Source organism: Acanthisitta chloris, unplaced genomic scaffold, assembly GCF_000695815.1.
Source record: "Acanthisitta chloris isolate BGI_N310 unplaced genomic scaffold, ASM69581v1 scaffold37992, whole genome shotgun sequence".
Classification (NCBI taxonomy): Eukaryota; Metazoa; Chordata; class Aves; order Passeriformes; family Acanthisittidae; genus Acanthisitta; species Acanthisitta chloris.
This window is the reverse complement of record NW_008659429.1, coordinates 543-22,471: the sequence shown is the minus strand read 5'-3', so window position 1 is coordinate 22,471 and position 21,929 is coordinate 543. Positions and strand designations below refer to the sequence as shown.

General features: G+C 53.4%; 1 protein-coding gene across 1 annotated transcript; it reads left to right on the top strand.

The window, feature by feature from the left end:
- Nucleotides 1–9,960: 9,960 nt before the first annotated feature.
- Nucleotides 9,961–21,700, top strand: ARHGAP44 (Rho GTPase activating protein 44; the record flags this gene model as incomplete). The annotated part of the gene is made up of 17 exons (XM_009069388.1): nucleotides 9,961–10,000; nucleotides 11,348–11,452; nucleotides 11,542–11,618; nucleotides 12,178–12,289; nucleotides 13,003–13,079; nucleotides 13,838–13,955; nucleotides 16,114–16,182; nucleotides 16,258–16,339; nucleotides 17,335–17,462; nucleotides 17,607–17,718; nucleotides 18,514–18,595; nucleotides 19,469–19,549; nucleotides 19,632–19,745; nucleotides 19,882–19,973; nucleotides 20,260–20,440; nucleotides 21,150–21,167; nucleotides 21,479–21,700. Coding segments are annotated over 17 exons (1,710 nt in total), but the record flags the coding sequence as incomplete, so codon positions are not given.
- Between the last annotated feature and the right edge of the window lie 229 nt (nucleotides 21,701–21,929).

Sequence of the window (21,929 nt, the reverse complement as noted above, 5' to 3'; positions counted from 1 at the left end):
GATCCCTGTCTGCCTGCTGCCTGCTCCCTGCCTACCACACTGCCCAGCCCTTACCTTGTCCCTGCTGGCACCCTGCCTTCTTTTTAACCCCTACCTGTCCCTCTGCACCCACCCTGCCCTGCTGTCCCCCTTACCCCTGCCTGACACTCTGCCTCCTTTACTCACTGCCCTGTCTGCCCCCTCTGTTCCAGGGCCAGGCCACAGGGACACCCACTGCCCAGGCACCCCATCTTTGATACTGTTGGGTGCCCCACTGCCCTGCTTTCCCAGTAACCATGGGTGTCCCTGGCTGACTGTGGGGCAGGGGTGCATTGGAGTGTGGATGGGGGATGCTCATGTGCGCCGGTGCACAGCCAGACCCGGGATTTGATGGTGGCTGTTGTGTAATTCCTGGAGATTTTGCAGCTGGGGTGGGTGGGAAGAGGATTTTTTTTTTCTTCCCAGTGCATTGCTGGGGCACAGCCAGGGCATCAGTATCAGCATGCCTCCCAGTGCCAAGGGCTTGGGCTTCCACTGTCATCCCCCGTGTCCTCCTTTGTGTCCCCCATGCAGTGGAAGCGCATCCTGCTGGCGCTGCGTCCATGGCCAGGCCGGAGGCCATGGTGCTGCCGCACAGCCACGGCATTCAGGCACGAGGTGGGATGGCAGTGGACACCATCGTGGTGCTGCTGCTGTGGTGCAGCCAGGGCACAGTGTGGGAACATGGTGCAGGAGCATGGTGTAAGAATTCGATATGGGAATGCAGTTTGGGAGCCTGCTGAAGGAATCCACTGTGGGAACATGGTGAGGGAGCGAGCGTGCTGTGGGAACCGGAACGGCAGGCAGCAGCATGGTGCAGGAGCACGGTGGCAGGAGCATGGGCTAAGAATGTGGTGAGGGAATGTAATTTGGGAGTGTGCTCTAGGAATCTGCCGTGGGAGCAGTGTGGGAATCTGGTACAGGAGTGTGGTGTGGGAACGTGGTGCAGGAGTGTGGTACAGGGTGAGCATGATGTGGGAATGTTGCACAAGGAATGTGGTGCGAGTGCGTGGTGCAAGAGTGTGGTGTGGGAGTGTGATACAGGGAACATGGCTAGTAGAACGTGGTGTGGGAATGTGGTGTGGGAGTGCTGGGAGACCAGCGCTTGCCTCTCTTAGGGGAGCAGCAGGAGGAGGCTGTTTTGGGGACAGTGTGATTTTGTTCTGGCATCTGCGCCGGGCCAAGTTCACTCTCGGGATCTGCTGAGAAGGTTTGGTGCGTCTCCGAGGAGGTTTGCCACGTCTCTCACCCGCGGCTGGGGGCTGCAGGGGGAGGGGTGTCCCCAGCTTCCCCCTGCCACTGCCGTGGGAGACATGAGCCAGGCACTCCACATACACCAGGCTTCAAAATGGTGCCGCCGACAAGGCAAGGAGCATCCTTCTTCCTGAGAATAATAGATGGAAAAAAAGGAATAATAGATGAAAACAGGGAATAATAAGAGGAAATAGGGAATAATATGTGATAATGCAGAATAATACATAGAAATTAGGAATAATAAATGGAAATGAGGAGTAATAAATGGAAATAAGGCATAATAAATTAAAATAAGGAATAATAATAGAAGCCTGATGTTTTGTCTACCCTGGGGGAAGCTCACTGGAGTACATGCACTGTTACCCTCCGGTGTGTGAGGGGTGTCCCCCCTTGCATGTCACCAAACCCCAGTGGGCCACGGTAACCCTGCAGTGCCAGTGCCCCTGAGTCTGGGGACCACCAGAACAGATGCTGTCCTGGGGCTGGGGTCTGTCCTGAGTCTCTTGCGGGAAGACAGGAGCATTGTGGGCAGCAGCACCTGGCTCAAAGATCCTGCTGTTATGAGGTGACTGTGCTTACCCCACCAACACAAGGGCGGGGTAAACACAGTGCGACATCTGCCCAGCCACCCTGTGGGGTGTGCGGAGGGGGATCCCAAGCCTTGGTGGCTTTTCCTGCTCCTTTTTTCCTTAAAAAAAGGGAGCATAAAAGGCAGCCAAATGGAACATCCCTTCCATAGGTCTGTAGCAAGGAGACAGGTGGGAGCAGCCCTTTGTCCCTGTGAGGTGGCTGCAGCTGGCACTGGGGTGGGGTGAGTGAGTGACCATCGGCAGCTGAGGATCGAGGTTAATGTTAGGGTCAAGGTGAGGGTCCCCATTAAGGTGAGGGTGAGAGTCAGAGTTCAGGGCAGGATTAGAGTTAGGGCAAAGGTTACTGTTAGGGTTAGGGTCAGGGTTAAGGTTTAGGTCCAGGTCAAGGTTATAGTTCGGGTTAAGGTAACAGTTAGGGTCAGGATTAGGGTTAAGGTTGGAGTCAGAGTCAGAGTTATTAATAGAACTATCTGGGAATGCTCAGTCTGGCCCAGCCCCATGTACCTGACCTTGGGGAGAATTACTGGTCCCAGTCTGAAAGTGGCCATAATATTTATCTTTGTGGGGTGGAAAAGGGGAAGATAAATCAATAAGTGGCTGTAAAACATTCTGAGCATACTTTCTGCAAACTGTTTTTATTTTTCTTTGTATTTATTTATCCATCCCATTGGGGGCTGAGCCAGCAGGAGCTCTCACCCTCACTCTGAGGTGGTGGGGCAATGGCACGAGGGTGCCATCAATCTTGCTCCAGAGGCCCAAACAGCCCTTTGAATTTTCCAGAATTAGCTCAATATGGAGTATTTTTTTCCATTGAGATTAAAACAGGTGCTTGCAGCCATGTGCAGAATGGCACGGCTGGAGTCCCAATTGGCATGGCCGGCATGGGGAACACCGGGGAGGATGGTGGCAGCTTTGATGGGTTGGATTTTTCTTTTTGGTCCTACCTGAACATCCCCCATCCCAGGGAGCAGCGGTGGCATTTTGGGCTGGTCATCACTTTTGGTGGCTCTCAAGGCAAATGCTTTTCCAAGCACCAGGACATCAATACAAAGCCTTTAAACACTGAGGGTTTATTCCTGGTGCCACAAGAATAGTCGGCAAGAAATAAGGGTATTTCATTGCACTTGTACAAAATAAGGACAGAGGGAATAAAAGCACCACCTGGGATTTTTCCAATGGGATTTGTAGGAGGGAACAACACCCTTTAAATAGCTGGGCCCCCTGTCTGCACTTTGGGGTGCTGGTTAGTCGTTGTCAGCAGACCTTCTTGGCATTTTTGGCTTTGCCAATGGTGCTGGCAGCATCTCCGCAGCCCTGGGGATATTTTTATCTTCCTCACAAGGCAGCAGCGCTGACAAACTGGAATATTCATGGAGCAGGCTGAGGGTTTTGTCCCTACTCCAGCAGCCTCAGAGCCCTGAGCTCTGCAGGGGTTTCTTCATGATTTCTAAATCAGGATTGAAGTGTGGTCAGAATGCAGCCCCAGGGAAGGATGTGCCAGGAGCCAGAGGCAAAGGGCTCTTTGCACCCTGTGCCGAAAAGATGCTGACGCAGAGAGCTTGGAGCTGGGAAAGAAGCGGGAGATGAGGAAAAGAGGGTTTTTTGCCTTTAAAACTCTGTCACCCATTTTGCTTTGATTCCTTTGGTTTTCCCAGCTGTGGGCAGAAGGATGAAGGAAAGATGGACCAACCTTCCCTGCCTGTTCCATCCTGCTTTTCCAGCCTGGCTCAGCCAAAGGCAGGCGAGCTGCCAGGGGCTGAGTCCTGGCACTGGGCCCACTGGGTGGGCATCACTGTCTTTAGCCTCATGTCTGGGACACAGGGAGTGTCTCACCATATCACCCGCTGGCAGGACAAACTCCGGAAGCACTGGAGGAGGCGCTAGAGGGACCATCTCACCGTGTCTCACTGCATGTTGCAGTTGGAGTTGTCCCTCTGGGGGTCTGAGCAGCGATTTGAGGATATAAATATTTGATGGTTTGCTTCTTGCCTGCTAAAAAGGCACCAAGAAGAATCCGTTTGGGCTTGGTGGATCCTGCTTATGAGCTGTCAGATTGCGTTTCCTCATGGATGTGGTGGCTAGGAGAGCTCAGATGGCAGCAGAAGCTGGGGACAGCACAATCCTTGGACCAGCATCCAGCCTGGATCGTAGTACCTGGCAACAGGGGTTGCCTGAATGAGATCTGAGGGGCTTACTTCTCCCTCCAGCACAGGCAACGGATGCTGAGTGCTTCATGCAAGTTGTGTGGTTGAACTTTGCCTCACCAACCTCACCTCTGGGCTTTGGGGACTCGAGGACCTGGAATTTTCCTGTGGGTGCCAGCCCCAAGGCAGCTGTGGTGGCACTGGAGGGAGGTACAGCAGGACAAAGATGGAGCTGAGCACTGTCCCCATGCCTGTGTGGGATGTGGGGCAGACTTACCCGTAGGAGTTAACGCTGCCAGCGTGGGATGGCCTTGGCTGGGGTTTTGTGCCTTCCTGTCCTGTGCTCAGCCATGAGGCTATTTTTAGGCAGGAGCAAGGAGAAATTTGGAATCAGTGTTGGTAATTAAACAGTGATTAAATATTTATGGGCAGACTGCAGTGAGGGGTGGTCAGGGATGGGGGTGATAGGGATATTTTGGTCAGGAGGTGTGGGCAAGAGAGTCCTTGAGACATCACAGGCTCTGCCTCTGGAGATGTGTCCGTGCTCATGCTGTCACCACGCCAGGTGAAGCACTGCCCACTGCCCAGGAATGATGTTTTTCCCATTTAGAGATAATGCTGCCACAGAATCCCTGTTGTGCTTGGAGTTTTGCTGGCTCAGGGTCAAATGCAAGGCCAGCTCCTCCTTGTTTGGGTTGTTGGAGCATCAGAGGGGAACCAGCCAGGAGATTGCTGGCATCAGGAGATGCTCTGGGGAAGCACTGGCTCTGCTGTATCTCCTCAGGTAAAGGCACTGGAAGCTCATGTATTTATTTGGGAATCAACTTAATTTGCTTTGTTGGTGTTGATTTCTGCTGGCAGCAATTAGTTTTTGCAGAAGCAAATGCCTGACCATACTGTGACTGCATCCCCCACTCATTTGCTTTAACTCTCTATATTAATTGTCCCTTTTCTCCCAGCTGCTTGGAGGGACAGAGTGTCTGGGTGCTGGCTGAGGAGTGCCTGGATTTGTGCTGGATAAAACAACTCCAGGGTGGAGATCTGGAGGAGAAGGGGAAGAGCAGGCTTTTATTTGCCTAAAGGAAAGGGGAAAGAAAGTGTTGAAAGCTGGTAATGCTGGCTGCCTCTCCAAGGGATGCTCCCGCAGGATGCATGTGACTCAAGGCATGAAGGTTTGGAAGATTAGGGACCAGTCATGAAATTTAGGGAGTCCCCACACCCCTCTTTTGGGTGCTGACCTTTGCCGAGGCAAAACCCATCACCTCCATTTCCTGGGTGTTGTGTCCCAGCAACAGTGCCCATGGACTCATCCACCCTGCAAGGCATGGGGAAGGAAATACCCACATGAAAATAAATGGGTGTAAAGGATTTTGTGAAGCCATTCCTGGCTTAAACTGGTGCCTATAGGAGATGTTTTGGTGGTGCCACCTGTTGCCTGCTCTGATGGTTGTCTACTCCAGCCACTGGATCGCCCCTTCCCACACACCAGACCCTTGAGCATCATTTGGGGGTATGGGATTTTGGGTTTGACAGGGCATGAGGAAGGGAGGACTGATGTAGCCACCAGCTGCCACAGGATGCAGGAGCCTGTTCTCCTCTGTTCCCTGTTGTTGACTCTGTGGAACCCCCAAGTAATTCCTCTGGGTGCAAGAGCAATTTGGGAAGGAGATGGGTTTGTGGAAGCAGGAGCTCTGCTACTACCCCCTGGGCTTGGGATGACTGTTACCCCATGGCAGAGGTAGAATTCATGCATCTGTGTGATGACTCAGGCAGCAGCATCCCTGCTCAGCTCTTGCTGCTTGTATGAAGCCAGCAATGAGGCACAGAGGGGGCTGGAGGGCTGGAGTGGATTTGGGGGACTGGGAAGGAACTGGAGGGTGCTGGGAGTATGTTGGGGATGGACTGGGGGATGCCAGAAAGGGCTGGAGGTTGGTGATGAAAGCTTTCAGGGGTCTGGGGAGGAACTGGTGCATGATAGAGATGGGCTCAGGTGTGTCTGGAGGAGGCTTGGGATTTCCTTGGTTGGGAACAAGATGCCAGGCTGAAACCGGGAGAGCACCTCTGATGGAGCCAGACATGTTTCCCATTATCAGTCACATCCAGACTGGTTCCTTTTGACACTGTCAGTGGGTTTCTGTAGAGCTGTGATTTTGGAAGCACCTTCCTGTTCTGGGCTCCAAAGTCCCACATGGTCTGAGTGGGCAACAGCTGGAGGGCAAACCAGGAGCTGGGGCTCCTGAATCTGAGGAGCGAGTGAATGGTTCTCCCTGGGGATGGGAAGAGGACATGAGAAAGCTTGGGGTACGCAGAGACACCTTCATCCGTTCTCAAGCTGGGGGCTGGTTGGAGTACGATATTGCAAGGGAGAAGAAAGCACAAACCAGGGAGGTTTGAGTAAGAGGAAGATCTGAGCAAAGAAGCTCAGGGCTGAACGCACTGGAAATGCTTTGCAGAAATCCCTGGAGAGATGCTGCCATCTTGCTGCTCCAGAAAAGGCAGTAGGATCATGTTTCTCTATCCCCATTGGGTGCCCCGGGGAAATCCCTGGGTACCAGCGAGATGGCACTGGAGCACTGGGTTCTTCTTCAGCATCTGAGTGCCAGTGCAAGCTGAACACTCAAAAAATACACCCCAAAGCCCAGGGTGTGCAGGAGTATCTCCATCTCCCTGGATGCTCCTAGGCAGGCTGTGTGTTTGCCACTAAGCATCACTTGCTGCAGCCTCACAGGATGGCTCATGAAACCGTATAAGCTCCTGTAAAACCGTGTTAACTTTAGGCTGAGACTTTAGAAATGTAATGGATATAATGGGATTTTTCCCAGTGGCATTAGCTGCACAGAGCTGGAGCACAGTGCAATGTCGGTGGCATAGGATGATGTTTAGTTTTTACACATAAAATGGCCACGTGGAGCAGCTTGGGCTGGGTGTGCTGGGGGTTGGGAGGCACCACTCAGTTCTTGTGCTCCTGTATATGACTTGTATGTTCTGGAGTGCTGCCAGTGGGAGCAAGTACAGAGACTTTCTCTGGGGGGAGTTACAGAATCACAGAATTAGTCATGTTTGATAAAGACCTATGAAATCAAGTCCAACCCATAACCAAACACCACCATGTCAACTGGACCATGGCACTGAGTGCCATGTCCAGTCTTTCCTTAAACACCTCCAGGGAAGGTGACTCTACCACCTCCCTGAGCAGTCTATTCCAGTGTCTAATCACCCTTTCGGGAAAGAAATTCTTCCTAATGTCTAACCTAAACCTCCCCTGCTACAGCTTGAGACTATGTCCTCTCATCCTGTCACTAGTTGCCTGGGAGAAGAGTCTGACCTCCACCTGGCTGTAACCTCCTTTTGGGTAGTGGTAGAGAGTCACCCCTGAGCCTCCACTTCTCCAGGCTAAACAATCCCAGTTCCGTCAGCCTCTCCTCGTAGGACTTATGTTCCAGAGCCTTCACCAGCTTCGTTGCCCTTCTCTGGACACTATTTGTAGTTTTTTTGGTGCATCCCAGGGCTAGGATCTCCTGACATAGCTCTTTGCCATAGCTGCTGGTGGCATCGCCTGTAGGATCCAGGTGCCTCAGGGCAAGAGACTTGTACCCTGCTTTAGCTTTGCAAAAACACCCCGTGATGGCTCCTGGGGCCACATTTTACCCTGTTCTGCAAGCCAAGGCATGAGACCAGGGTGACGCCTGGCTCAGGATGCTGGTGTCCAGCACTGGCAGGATGTGGTACCCAGCTCCTACTGCCATGTCCCCTGTCCACTGCAGCCCTGCCACATGCTCATTGCAATAGCTGGTGGTTGTGGTGTCCCTGAGGCCATGCAGAGACCCCTGTCCCTGCTGCAAGCAGGAGGGAAGGAGAAAGCATCCCAGCTCCCATAGGGGGGAAACTTGTGCTCCTGCTGTGTGCCCATGATTCTGCCCCTGCCCTGGGCAGCTGTGTTGAGTGGCTCCAACAGCTTATTTGCTTATTCCCATCTATTCAACACTGCAGCCTGTTTTTTCCCCCCTTTAACAGCTATATTAATCACTGGGAAGCTGTACAATCTGCTTGAACATCCTGAGGTGTGTAGTGCTGGTGCTGGGAGTTGTGCTGGGGAGATGCTCTCCATTAAAGCCACTGGGGTTTTTCACACTGACGATGTGCTTAAAAGCAGATCAAGACCAGATTTTTTTTAATCTGTTCAAAACATCTTTTTCTGCTTCCCAAATGCACATCAGAGCACAGCACATGTTGGTTTGTGGCTGCTTGGTGAGAGACCTGCCAGCGCAGGACCATGGGGTGTGCAAATCCCATCCACCATCCTGGCTGGAAGAGGAGAAAACACATGAAGAAAAATCACTTTTTATTTTAAGGTTTGGAAGGATTCATAAGGTGCCAAGCGAGCAGCAGGGTTGTGTGCTGGAGGTCCCTGCCCGGGGCTGTGTGACACTCACCTGACTCTCTGCTGCCTCCCACTCCTGCGGGATGCTAAATATATCCCGAGCCAGGGTGAGGGAGTGGGAACGGGCATTGTGTCTGTGCTAGTGGAGTTTTGCTGCTCTTTTCCCTGCTTGTGGTAATTCTGTGGTGTTTCCAACCATGTCTAAATCATAGTGAGGGTGACTTGCAGAAGAGGACGAGAAGCTGATCAGCCCTTGCTCCTAGACAGACAGCACATCCCTTGGGCATCATATGGATGTTCTAATTGTTAATTTAAATCTCTTTTTTTTAAAATTGAAATAAATAAGTGGGTTTAAAATTTATTTATTTTTAAAATTTATTTTTAAACCAATTTACAAAGCAGATTTAATGTCGTTGATTTAGTGAGGCACTGGCACAGGTTGCCCAGAGAAGCTGTGGCTGCCCCATCCCTGGAAGTGTTCAAGGCCAGGTTGGACACGGCTTGGAGCAGCCTGGGCTAGTGGGAGATATCCCTGCCCATGGCATGGGGTGGAACAAAATGAGCTGTAGAGTCTCGTCTAACTCACTCTATGATTTACACTCTCTAAAATGCTTTGGACATGGTTCATTTGTGGATGAGCCACTGCTGTGCCAGGCTTGCTCTCTGAGCCTTGTTCTGACCATGCTTGCTCCTTATTTCCACTTTTTTCATACTTCCCTCCATCTTTCCAAGCTGAGAAACCAGCTTGGATGGCAAAGATCAACCAGGCCTTGGGTTGCTGTTCATTAACCAACCTTTATGGACTGATTGGCTAAATCACAGCTCTGTCCCAACACATCTTGACAGACATCATTTTTCAAGTGAGATGGTGCACTGGACTTGTTAAGATCCCTGGAAAAATGAATAAATGGTCTGGTGTGTGATGGTTTAAATGAGCCTGAGCAGCAGTGGTGAGGAGTAGCCATGGGCTCCACGGGCAGGATGCTGCAGGCCCATGCAAGGCCAGGGATGGTGGGTTTGTGTCTCCTTCTACATCCCCAGTGCTCTGTGCTAGTGAAGACAGTGGATGACATGAACTCTGGAGCAGTAAATCCGTCTCCAGTGAGCAGCAGGAAGGGTTATGGCGAGGCCCCAGGCAGCAGCTGCCACTGCAAATCCAGTCACTGCATCAGCCCAAGAAGGCTCAGTCGTGCGGACAGACTGTGTTCTTGAAATCCACAGCACTGAGAGTGTGGGGAGCCCAGGGACATGCTTTCCTTCATAGACACACCGCCTCCCTCTGCAGCACTGCACAGTTCCCCCTGGGACTTTAACATCCCTGTTTTGCTGGGGATGATTGTAAAATGAGGGAGAGATCAGGGGAGCACCCTGCCACACGGCAGTGAGCCATGAAGGTGATCCATCCTTTGCTTATTTAGGAGAGGAGCCGATGGCCAGTGGAACTAGAGATCCTTAAATCACCACCTGCATCCCAACGGAAGAGCACATACTGGGATAAAGAGTGTGCCGCCCTGGCACCTGGCACCTTTGCCGGATCCTTCACCAATGCTTTATCTTCTTCCTTGTCTTGCAGAGCTGAGAAGACTGAGGTGTTGAGTGAAGATCTCCTGCAGGTGAGCTTCTCTGCCTGGTCTGACTGATTCATTCCCAGGGTGTCTATGGGTGCCCGGGCATCCACCCATGGGTGCTGGATGCGGCAGCAGCTGTGTGTCAGTCAGTGCCGCGATATCCCACGGGAATGAAAGAGGCTGGGAGTAGGAGGAGGGGGTTGGGAGCATGAGCAGCAGCATTGTCTCCATCCCACATGCCTCCCAGCCCTTTCCCAGCCTGGTTTTCAGGTCAACTGGAATTGGATCCAGTCTTTTCTCTGCCAGGATGGCATCCTGATAGGGCTGGCCAGATTGCGGGTGCCTGCTGCTCCATATCCTGCCCTGGGGAAGGGACCTGTGACAGGAGTGGACAGTTCCCAAAACTGATGAGTTGAGTGACTTCAGCAAGACAGCCAAGCAAAAAGCCTTAGATGGTGCCTTGGAGCATCAGCTGTTGATGCTGGGGGGTCATGGTCTCTTGGCTTCCTGTGCATCCTGGGAGGGAGGCAGCTGGGAAAGTGCCAGCAAAAGGATGTGAATTCACAAATCCATCACCGAATTCATGGAATCATAAAGTGATTTGGGTGGAAGGGACCTTAAAGAGCATCTCATTCCATGCACCCTGCCATGGGCAGGGGCACCTTCCACTTGACCAAGTTGCTCCAAGCCCCGTCCAAGCTGGCCTTGAACACTTCAGGGTTGAGGCATCTGCAGCTTCTCTAGGCAACCTGTGCCAGTGCCTCACCACCCTCACAGGGAACAGTTTATTTCCAATATCCCATCTAACCCTGCCCTCTGGCAGTTTGAAGCCATTCTACCTTGTCCTGTCAGTCCATGTCCTTGTCCAAAGTCCTTCTCCAGCTTTCTTGGAGCCCACTTTGGCACTGGAAGGGGCTCTAAGGAGCCAGAGCCTTTTCATCTCCAGGGTGGACATCCCCAGCTCTCTCAGACTGGCTCCAGAGCACAGGTGCTCCAGCTCTCAGAGTATCTCTGGCTCCAACAATGTGACATGGTAGATTTTTACACCTTTTGGAGATAATTCAGTGGAGAGAGTGGCAGAAACAAGACTGGATCCAATTCCAGCTGACCTGAAAACTAGGCTGGGAAAGGGCTGGGAGGGAGACAACACTGCTTCACCTGTGGACACTGGGGCTTCAGAGGCTGCTCTGGATCCAGCCCCCCGCCTTGTTCCAGGGCTAAGATGGGGCAGCAGCATACCTGCCCTGAGACTGGGCTGAATTTCAGGGCTGTTGTAATCAACACAGCTGCAATTCAAATTGGTTTGGTGGAAAAGCAAGGTCCTCTATGTCCCTGCATGGTGTGTGCAGGATTGGTGGGATACACAGGTGACGGGCACCACTGCATCTGCAGGTGGAGAAGCGCCTGGAGCTGGTGAAGCAGGTCTCCCACAGCACCCACAAGAAGTTGACGGCATGTCTGCAGGGCCAGCAAGGCGTGGATGCTGACAAGCGCTCCGTGAGGCTGCGGCAGGGCTCCAGGGACTGGGGGGTGGTGGGGAGCTGTGAGGGGCCACTGGGGTGGGAACACAGCCCCTCTCTTTGCAGAAGAAACTGCCGCTGACGACGCTGGCGCAGTGCTTGATGGAGGGATCGGCTGTGCTGGGTGATGACTCCCTGCTGGGGTAAGGGGGCCTGGGTCTCCCCCAGTGCTCTGATGCTGCTGGGGAGTGTTGGGATGCTGCCAGAATTTTGCTGCCAGGAATTGCTGCTGTTCTTTATTCATGATGCCAGATAATAATGGGGTTAACAGCAGTATTGGGGGGCTGGGATGCTCATTGTGATCTCAGTAGTGCAGGGATCGATCACCTTGTAGTGCAGTTCTCCTTGTGATAAGCTGGAGTCCTTTGATAATGCGGTGTACAGTGTAAACTATGTATATATCTATATATCTGTATATCTTGCGAAAGTGGATACAATTTCAAACTGATATAATAATAATAATGCATATCATAATATAATAATAACTGTTACAGTAACTTAGGGAATGAGATTTCCTGATACCTAGGCTGCCCACAGTCTCCTGGCTGCTGCCCTCCCTCCAGCCTTCTGCCAAGGACAGGCTGCCCCATGCCTCTGCCAAGATCACCAGGGGTGCTGAGTGCCCTCGCCCACCCTGTGGGTGCAGAACGGCCCCCATGTCCCCCAGCTTCATGGTGCCCAGCTGTGCCGGTGACCTTGCAGGAAGATGCTGCGGCTGTGCGGAGAGGCGGAGGACAAACTGGCACAGGAGCTCATCCACTTTGAGCTACAGGTGGAGAGAGACGTCATCGAGCCCCTCTTTGTGCTGGCTGAGGTGAGCAGTGGTGGGAGGTCACTTGGTTGGGGTGTCACTGTGCTGGACTCACATTCAAATGGGGAAAGCACCACTTTGGCAGCTTATTTGGTTCCTGACCCCTGGAGCTGGGCTGGCTGCTGGGGCCATGTCCTGCAGGACTCCTTCACCTGCTCTCACTACTCTGCCTCCTTTCTGCCTTTCTCAAGGCAGTGCGTTAACACTCCTAGTTCTGACCCATTTTTCAAGCTCCAAACACATTCTGTTGGTTTGAGGATCTTTTCCCCCCTCCTTTTCCCGCTTACTGCCAACATTTTTTTCTCAATTTTGCCTTTTAGGCCCAGCAAAATGTCTTCTACCAAATTCTTTGGGAAGTGGTGCCCTTGCATGGAGGGGCCTTGCAATGCCATCCCCAGAGGGGCTTTGCAATGCCATCCCCAAAATCCCTTTTCCTGCACTCATCCAGCTCTGCAAGGCAAGAAGCATTGATGCCCAAGGATGCTCTTCTGAGGAATGTGGCTTGTGATCAGGGCTGTCAGGGGTGACACAGCCCAGGTGGGAAGTGGAGGAGGGATTATCTGTGCCATCTCCCTGATGATGTTAAAAGAGGGAGCTGAATTCTTTTCCACCTGGCTTGCCCCAGCTCAAACTCCTAAAGTCGTGATCAGGTGTGACCCATCCCTGGACACCTCTCCAGGGATGTTTATCTCTCCTGTTCTTGTGTGTTGCTGCAGGTGGAAATCCCGAACATCCAAAAGCAGAGGAAGCACTTGGCAAAGCTTGTGCTGGACATGGACTCCTCCAGGACGAGGTAGGAAGCAGCTTCAAAGCTGCTTTATGAAAAATAAAAATTCCCAAGTGATGGGTAGCTCCAGGGAGAGCAGGTCCCAGAGCCCTGGCACCACAGTTCCCTTGGGACAGTAAGTCTCACTTGCGTCACTATGTACCTTGAAGTCAAGCTCTGCAGTGAGCCAAAATTTCTGCTCCTGTATGCAGAATGTATAGATCGCTTTTCCTTGCCTGCCTTCTGCAGAAAGAGTATTTTTTTCTGGCAGAAATCTAGTTTTTCTCTATCTTGGCGAGGTCATCACATGACGGCAAAGAGCCATGTGCTCCTGGCACTACGGAGTAGCACTGAGGGGTGCTGGGGATTGTCCTGTGTCCCAGTGCTGTGGTGGGACCTGGCAAGCTGCACTTGGGGTTTTGCCTGGGGCTGTTAGCCAAGCCCCCCACATCATGGTAGCTGGAGAGGTCTGGGAGGTGTCCATAGTCCCCAGTATCATATCAAGGCTCTCCCATCAACTTCCTGTTTCCTCCCGCCTGGATAAGGCTCATTATCCTACTGAAAATAATTTCTTCATTAGAGCCCAGAGCGTGCAGCTGTGGGGGTGGGGATGACTGGGGCTGGGAGTGGATGCTGTGTCCCAGCTGGACTGGGATCATCTCCATGTTGCTCAATCCTGAGGTCCATGTTGGGCTTGTCTCAGGGTTCCCCGGAGCTGCCCTCCAAGTCAACTGGGATCTGACCACTGCTCTGCGCTCCCCGTGACACATCTGCCCTCTCCACAGGTGGCAGCAGTCTGTGAAGTCCTCGGGCCTGGCCAGCAACCTGCAGCCCTCGGGTGCCAAAGCTGACGCTCTCAGGGAAGAGATGGAGGAGGCAGCCAACAGAGTGGAGATCTGCAGGGTATCTGGGGCTCCTGGGGGGGTTGCTCCTTGCTGCAGGAGGACCTGGGAAAACCTCCAGCCTCTCCTCTTACCCTGCTCTTCATCTTTTCTTGCCCCACTGCCCATGTTAAACCTTCCTCTGGCTGGTTCCCATCCCCAAACGCAGCATGGTGGTGATACTCACCACCCACGCAGGACATCCCTAGTTCCTTTGTCCCCATCGTGCTGAAGCTGGAGAGCATCCCATTCCCAGGGACCCATCCTGGCAGGAGCCAGCGAGCTCAAGACTGAGTAAACCCAGCCCTGGCACTGTTAATCTGCTGTTAAACATATTTCTCTGCCTTTGCTGTGCTGGGTTTATTTCCCATCATTTTTAAGCACTAAGAGGGGCTTGAAGCCCTTTCTATGTGCACCTTGTGAAGGACTCAGACCCCTGTGCCTTGTGAGGGGTCCGGACGCCCTACACCTTGTGCTGCTCAGGCTGTGCACCTGTAAGCAAGCTGCAGTGGGGGAAGGGCCCAAACTTCCCTTGACACTGAGGGGCTCAAACCCACTACAGAAGCTTCACCAAATCTGCTCAGGGAATTTTAATACTCACCCTTCAGTGCCTCCCGCTCCAAAGGTCCCAGGTGAACTCACCTGATGCTGGCAGTTGGATGTTTGAAGGTAGGAGGATCCAGTGGTGGCCTAGGGTCTCTCCTGTGTCACCAAGAAATGTCTCTCCTTTAGATTTCCCACAGTGGTGTCAAATTCCAAGAAAAATTAATTTCATAACGGAATGGTACAGCAGTAAGAACAACTTCATCTGGCAGGGACTCTGAACAAAGAAACCCTTGGACTTTTATACCCTTTCAGTTGATGCTCTCTCCTTCATGTGCTCACACCTGGTGATTTTTGATCTGGGGTCCTCTAACACCGCATTGAATTCTCTCTCCATGTCCAGACAGACAGACCATTTACTGTTGTTACCTTGTGTCTTGTGCAGCTCAGTGACAAGCTTGATTTATGTTTACCCGCCGCTTTACATCTACCAAGGTCTCATCCCTTATCTGTTGCCTGTTCTTGAAGGTCTTTTCCCTTGAGTCCTCTTATCTGGTGGGACAAATGGATCCAGTCTCCATTTCCTCCCCTGCTCAGCTGTTCATGCTAGCAAACAGGGTTCATCTGAAGTTCACCCATGCTAAGTTTCAGGCAGGGCCCACTGAGCAAGTTACAATGCAGCCAAACACTAAGTAATCACACAATTAATTTCTAAGATTATATAAGTAAACTTAATTTAATCACCAACACCTGCCGGAAGTGCTGGCATGTGCCAAGCACATCACCCCCACCACCATCCCACAGGGCCATGTTGAGTGGGAAAAGTGGCTGAATGAGGTGTGATGGTCCCGCCAGCACCTTTGTCACAGGCTGTGGGACTCAGTGATAAAACTCATCGAAAATTTTATGTGGCTTTAAATTCCTCTGGGACAGGAAATGCCAAAAACTGGGCAAACGGTGCTGTAGTTGTTGGGCAACTTTAGGGCAGGTGATGGAGCTGTGTGTGTGTCTCAAATCCTGACTCTGTTCTCCAGGGGCACAACCAGAATGCACGTCCTTTAAAATCTAGTCCCAAAATCGGGCTGTCTCCCCCGATCTTGGGGTGTTGCTGCCCCACACAACCAGACATTTCCAGCAGGCCAGCACATCCAAGAGCTGCCCCCAGTATATTCACTGTACAGTGGTGGATGTTGCAACTGGGACATGTTTTTAAAGTCCTGATGATTTTCCTACAGTTGAGTTATCCAAGGAGATTCTCAGAGAGGAGCAACTGGGGAAGTGGCAAAGTCTATTTTGCAAGCATGAGGGCAAAGACTTGTGTCCTGGTGCTAAGGGCTCATTGCAATTTGGAGCAGGAAGCCCCCAATGCCCCACTGATCTGGTCTGTGCCAAGGGCTTGGGATGGAGCTGGGTTGGAGTGGGAGGTGAGGGTGGATGTGTTCGCAGGGCAGCAGAAAGCAAACCCCACGGTGCTACCATATACTCAACATCCCAAGCACATCTTGAGCATGTGCTGCGCTGCCACATTGGCTCCTGGTGTGACCGAGCTGGTCCCTTCCAGTGACCTTGGAAAGGGCCATCGTGGTGGCACCAGGGCAGCATGAGTGGCACAGCGACTAATTCTCTGCTCTCCACAGGATCAGCTCTCGGCTGACATGTACAATTTTGTGGCCAAAGAAGTAGACTATGCAAACTATTTTCAAACTGTAAGTGCCACTTGGCCCCACGGGACTCCTGCATCCCTGTCCCCGGGGTGACTGCTGGTGTGTGTTTCTCCGCAGCTGATTGAAGTGCAGGCAGAGTACCATCGCAAGTCCTTAGCACTTCTGCAGAATGTCCTGCCCCAGATCAAAGCCCAGCAGGGTAAGTGCCTGCGGGACCTGTCCCATTCCTGCATGTGACACTGAGGGGCCCTGAGTCATGCCAGCACTATGCAGGGCTTTGCTGCAGCAATGAGCTGGCTCCTGCGTGACCTCATGGCATGGTGTGGTGCTGGGTTTGTGGCTGAGCATCCTCCCGTTGCTTGTCCTGTCTGCATCCCACCTGCTCTGGAACTGGGGAGGGCATCCCATGTCCGTCCCATGTGGTCAGGGGGCACAGGATCCAGTCAGCTTCGTGGAGAGGGGGAACCTGCCCAAATATGGTGAGGATGATGAGGCACTGGCACAGGTTGTCTGGAGAAGCTGTGGCTGCCCCATCCCTGGAAGTGTTCAAGGCCAGGTTGGACAGGGCTTGGAGCAACCTGGGCTAGTGGAAGGTGTGCCTGCCCATGGCAGGGACTGAATGGTCTTTAGGGTTCCTTCCAACCCAGACCCTTCTGTGATTCTGTGAATATCCCCATAAAGTGCAGCATCAGACATGGGAACGCAGCACCGAGGGGGAGGCTTAGGGCATCACTCTGTGGTGCGCAGCCTCCATAGGCACTGGGCTGTCAGCCTGAGATTGGGGTGAGCCCCTCACGACAGCCTGGAGAGCAGCACCTTCCTGGGCCAGAGTCTGTGGTGCTGCCATTGCTACAGCAGAACAGGGAGAGATTTGTACTCTTTTTTCTCTCAATCCCACAAAATTTTCCTGCCTTAAATTGTAGTGGAAGGAGGGGGAAAATACTGCAAAGCTTTGCCTATGGTTGCTCCCACCAGAAAACATTAACCAGTCTCTTTGAAATATCCGTGTGAAGACTGGAAAATACTTCAGATTTTATCTTTAAAAAGCACTTCCTGAGCTGCCCAGGACAAAGGTGGAGGATCTTCTTTTAGCAACATCTGACTGCCAAAACAGCAATCCAAGGGCCTTTTGGGGAGGGTGTGCTGGATCCGGCGCCATCCTCCCTCTCCCCTCACGTGCTCTGCCTGTCACAGAGGCGTGGATGGAGAAGCCCTGCTTTGGGAAGCCCTTGGAGGAGCACCTGGCTGTCAGCGGGCGGGAGATTGCCTTCCCCGTGGAAGCATGTGTGACGATGCTGCTGGAGTGTGGAATGCAGGAGGAGGTGGGTCCCATATCCAACCAACCTTGGTTGGGCATGATGGAAGGGGACAGGGGTGCCTCCAGGGCAGGGGTGAGGAACAGGGGGGCTCTGGGCATATCCCCAGCCCCAAAGCTTGTCTGATGCTCTCCTGTGTCCTCTGCCAAGGGTCTCTTCCGAGTGGCCCCCTCTGCCTCCAAGCTGAAGAAGCTCAAGGCAGCCCTGGACTGCTGCGTGGTGGATGTGCAGGAGTACTCGGCCGACCCACATGCCATTGCTGGTAGAGGCTCCTCATGGTGGGGTGGAGGTGGTGTGTGGGGTGGCCCTCCTAGGCACCTGCCATGGGCACCCTAAGGGCGGGATCAGTGGCACAAAGTCTAGTTGAATGCCAGTAGCTGTCGGAGTCCAGGAGTTGGCACTGGGGCTGATTTTGTTTAACACCTTCATTAATGACCTGGTGGATGGGGCAGGGTGCACCCTTAGTGAGTTTGGCAGGTAACAAAATCTGGGGACAGTGGATGTCCCAGAGTCGTGCTGCCATCCACAGGGACCTGGACAGGCTAGAGACATGGGCTGAAGATTCATTAATGTTATCATCAAACTTCCCATCTTCTTTTACCTTTTCTGGGGGGAAGACCCTCTCCAAAACCAAATCTGAGCTCACTGGGCTGCCATTAAGCGTTAGCTAGGTTTCAGCGCCAGTCCCTGTGTCCCTCCAGGGCCAGGCATTCTGGCAGACACAGGATTGAACTCTGGCTTCCCAATGGGAACCTTTTCCCAGGATAAGGGGCTATGGACATCCTAGACAAAAACAAGTGATGGAGATCTGGGAGAACACTTGTTGGGGGGAATCGGGGAGGTGGTTGAGGGACTAATGGGGTTGGCAAGGTGGTTTCTGTGGGTTAGGGGGTCCTACAGCCTCCTCCAAGCCAAGGAGACTAGCAGGTGCTCTAGGATATGGTAGGTGGGAAGGTTGGGAGGGATGGGAGTCGAAATGTCCAGGAGCGAAATCACTTGGTGCCCTACAGCTGGTGCCACCTGCAGTGCCAATCCCTGTGTCCCTCATGTGCCACAGGAGCCCTCAAGTCCTACCTGCGGGAGCTGCCGGAGCCCCTCATGACGTTTGAGCTGTACGAGGAGTGGATCCAGGCCTCCAAGTGAGTCTGGGACATCTCTCCCATTCCCCTGTGACACAAGTGGTGGCATCTTGGGTCCCCATGGATGGTTGGGAGCCCAGGAGTTATTTCTGACATGGCTTACAGCATTTGGGATGATTCCTCTGGTGTCTGAGAGCCAGGAGTGTTCTGTGATGCTCCTTGAGATTGTGGGTCACAGAGAGGGTGAGCCTGATGTCTCCTGCCCCTGGTGTTCCCAGAGTGGTCCAGAGCACCCTGGCCAATGTGGCTGAACCTTCCCAGCACCTTTCTGCACACCCTTGGGTGCTGTTTCTGGAGGGATGTGCAGACTCTGGGGGATAGCTGGCAGAGGGAACTCCCACCTGTGCCACCAGCGCCCCAAACTCAGCAGGACTGCGCCACTGAGGGGCGCACTGCAGGGGGCTGTTTGGGGAAGGGATGACATGCTGAGGGCAGTGGGAGAAGGAGTATCTTGGTTTGCAGCAGGAACCACCTCAGTGGTGCCTGGATATAGTCCCTTACCTGCCCTGGGAGTGCTGGAGCGCAGCAGGGACATGGTGGTGGCATGATAGTGGGGGGACAGTCACTGAGGGTGGCATGTGGGAGAGTGGGCTGTTGGTCGGGGGGGGTCTGTTTGCAGGGATTTCTCCTTTCAAAGCAAACACATCCCCAAAACACAAACCCTGGGCAGGTACCATAGAGATGGAGAGAGGACCAGCATCTGACCTGCTGTCAAAATGTTTCTTTCTCCTTTTGTCTGGGTTTTTGGGGTTAATTTACTTATATGGTGTTGGTAGCAGCATGAGCATCTCACAGGGTCCTCAAGGGCAGGGATGGAGGCATCCATCCAGGATGGAATGGGGATGGGGGGGTAACTCTCCCACTTCCCTGCAGCATCCCGGAGCAGGAGAAGCGGCTGCAGGCTCTCTGGAACACCTGCGAGAAGCTTCCCAAAGCCAACTACAACAACATCAGGTGAGCCACAACCTGCAGTACATGGGGAGAGGACAGAGAGGGTGTGATCAATACACCGACACATTTTGGATCTGCTTTCCAGGTATGTGATTAAATTTCTGGCCAAGCTGACTGAGTACCAGGACATGAATAAAATGACACCGAGCAACGTGGCCATCGTGCTGGGGCCCAACCTCCTCTGGCCACAGACAGATGGGTAAGGTATCAGGTGGACAATGAGCATGACAGAGGGATGCTGGGGAAGGGGATGAGGGGAGGTCTAGGGCCAAATCCTGCTGGGAATAAGGCTGGACTGCAGTGGGGTTGCTGAGCTGCTGCCCACCACCTTGCAGAAACATGACGGAGATGATGACAACCGTCTCGCTGCAGATCGTGGGCATCATTGAGCCGCTCATCCAGCATGCTGACTGGTTCTTCCCTGGAGGTACACTGTGCCCTGTGGCCATGGGGTCAGGATGGGCTTTTTGGGACCTCCCGATCCTCCCTGGGGAGAGGATGCTGAGCTCCCAGTTTTATTTTTGCCAGCCCTCTCAGCTTGACTCGACTTAGAGAGGGCTCGGGCAGAGATCTGGCAAGACTAGTCATAATTGTGAGCCCAACACAGCTGCTCTGAGACCCTCCCAAGCATTCTGCTGTGCAAATATCCCCAATCTTCCTGCTTTCTGAGTACACACATCCCAACGTACCCCCTGTCCTTTCCCACCTCCCAGACATTGAGTTCAACGTGACGGGCAACTATGGCAGCCCCGTGCACATCAACCACAATGCCAACTATAGCTCCATGCCCTCCCCGGACATGGATCACGCCGATCGCCGGCAGCATGACCAGGCACGGCGACCCCTCAGTGTGGCCACGGACAACATGATGCTGGAGTTTTACAAGAAGGATGGGTAGGGTCTTTGCACTGCCAGGGTTTGGGGAGAGGGAGGTGTGGCTATGCCAGTGTCCCTGGGATAGGAGCAGTATCCCAGGAGCAGCAGGTGGAAGGATGCTCAACATCCCTGGGAGAGGAGCAGCATTCTAGGAGCAGTGAGAGAGGATGTTCAGCATCCCCAGCTTGCCACCACACTGGGGTGGGTGGCACTGAACTGGTGGAGGTTGGGTGGTCCCAGGGTGGGAGGACCCCCTGTTCTCCATGCTGGGCTCTTGGGGATGCTCAGGTGAGGCTGGGGCTTGACACCTGCCCCCAGCCCAATGCAGATGGGAGTGGGGTGGTCCATGGTCTGGCACCAGGGCTGTGCAGATGGGTGTCCTGGTATCCCCACAGTCTGTGGACTCTGCTCCCTGTGCCTTTCCTGTGCCTGCCCCCCTATGCCACCTCACAGAGACTACTGATCATTGAGTTGCCTCCAGAAAACACCCCAGGGCTCTCCCGATCTCCAAGAAATGTCCTCAAGGCTCTTCCCATCTCCAGAAAACGTCCCAAGCTATCTCCATCTCTAGCATAGGCCTGATCCCTGCTGTGCCCATCCTGCCCTCTCTCTCAAAGCCCCTTGTCCTCATGGCTCCTTTGCCCAGCAGTGAGCTCTCACCCTGTGTACTGTCCAGTTTTAGGGTGTTTTTTTTCACACTAATAATCATGTGCTTCTGCCCATGCAGCCTTAGGAAAATCCAAAGGTACTGTATCCTCTGCAATGGTGCTGGGAAGCAGCTGAGAGGATTCTGGGAGTATGCTGGGAGGGTGCTGGGTGGGTGCTGGGAGAATGCTGGTGCCTGCTGGTACCTGGAGAAGGGAGAAGTGGCTGGTGGGTGACACAAGCATGTCCCATGCTGCCACCCCTGTTCTGTTGCCATGGAGGTTCATTCCCAGCAGCTTCCCAGTGGAAGAGGCATTATTAGGGACCAGCACCCCTAGGGAGTAGCACTGCAGTGGTTGTGGTCCCCTCCTGCTGGGTGGGTGCTAAGCCCCTGTCTCTGTGTCCCTCCAGCATGGGTGTCAGGGTGATGGACACCTCATGGGTGGCTCGCCGATGCACCTCATCAGGGCGCAAGGCTTCCTCCGCCCCACCGTCCACGCAGCCCCCCGCGCCACCTGCCGAGCTCCCCACTGTGCCCCACTCGCCCATTCCCGAGCAATCACCGGATATTTCAGCTACCCCTTCCCCGACTCCCACCAGCTTTGGCTTCCCTCCGGGAGCTGAGCGGACAAGGTAAGGCCACCAGCACTCCATGTCCCCCAACCCAGTCCGTGGGAGTCCAGCAACAAAACAGTCCCATGGTGCAGGCGATGCTCAGTATTCCTGGGACAGGAGCAGCAGGAGAAGAGAATGCTCAGCATCCCTGGGAGAGGGCAGCAGGAGGAGAGGATGCTCAGCATCCCTGGGATAGGAGCAGTGTTCTTGAGGCAGTGTAAGAGAATGCTCAGCATCCTTTGCAGCC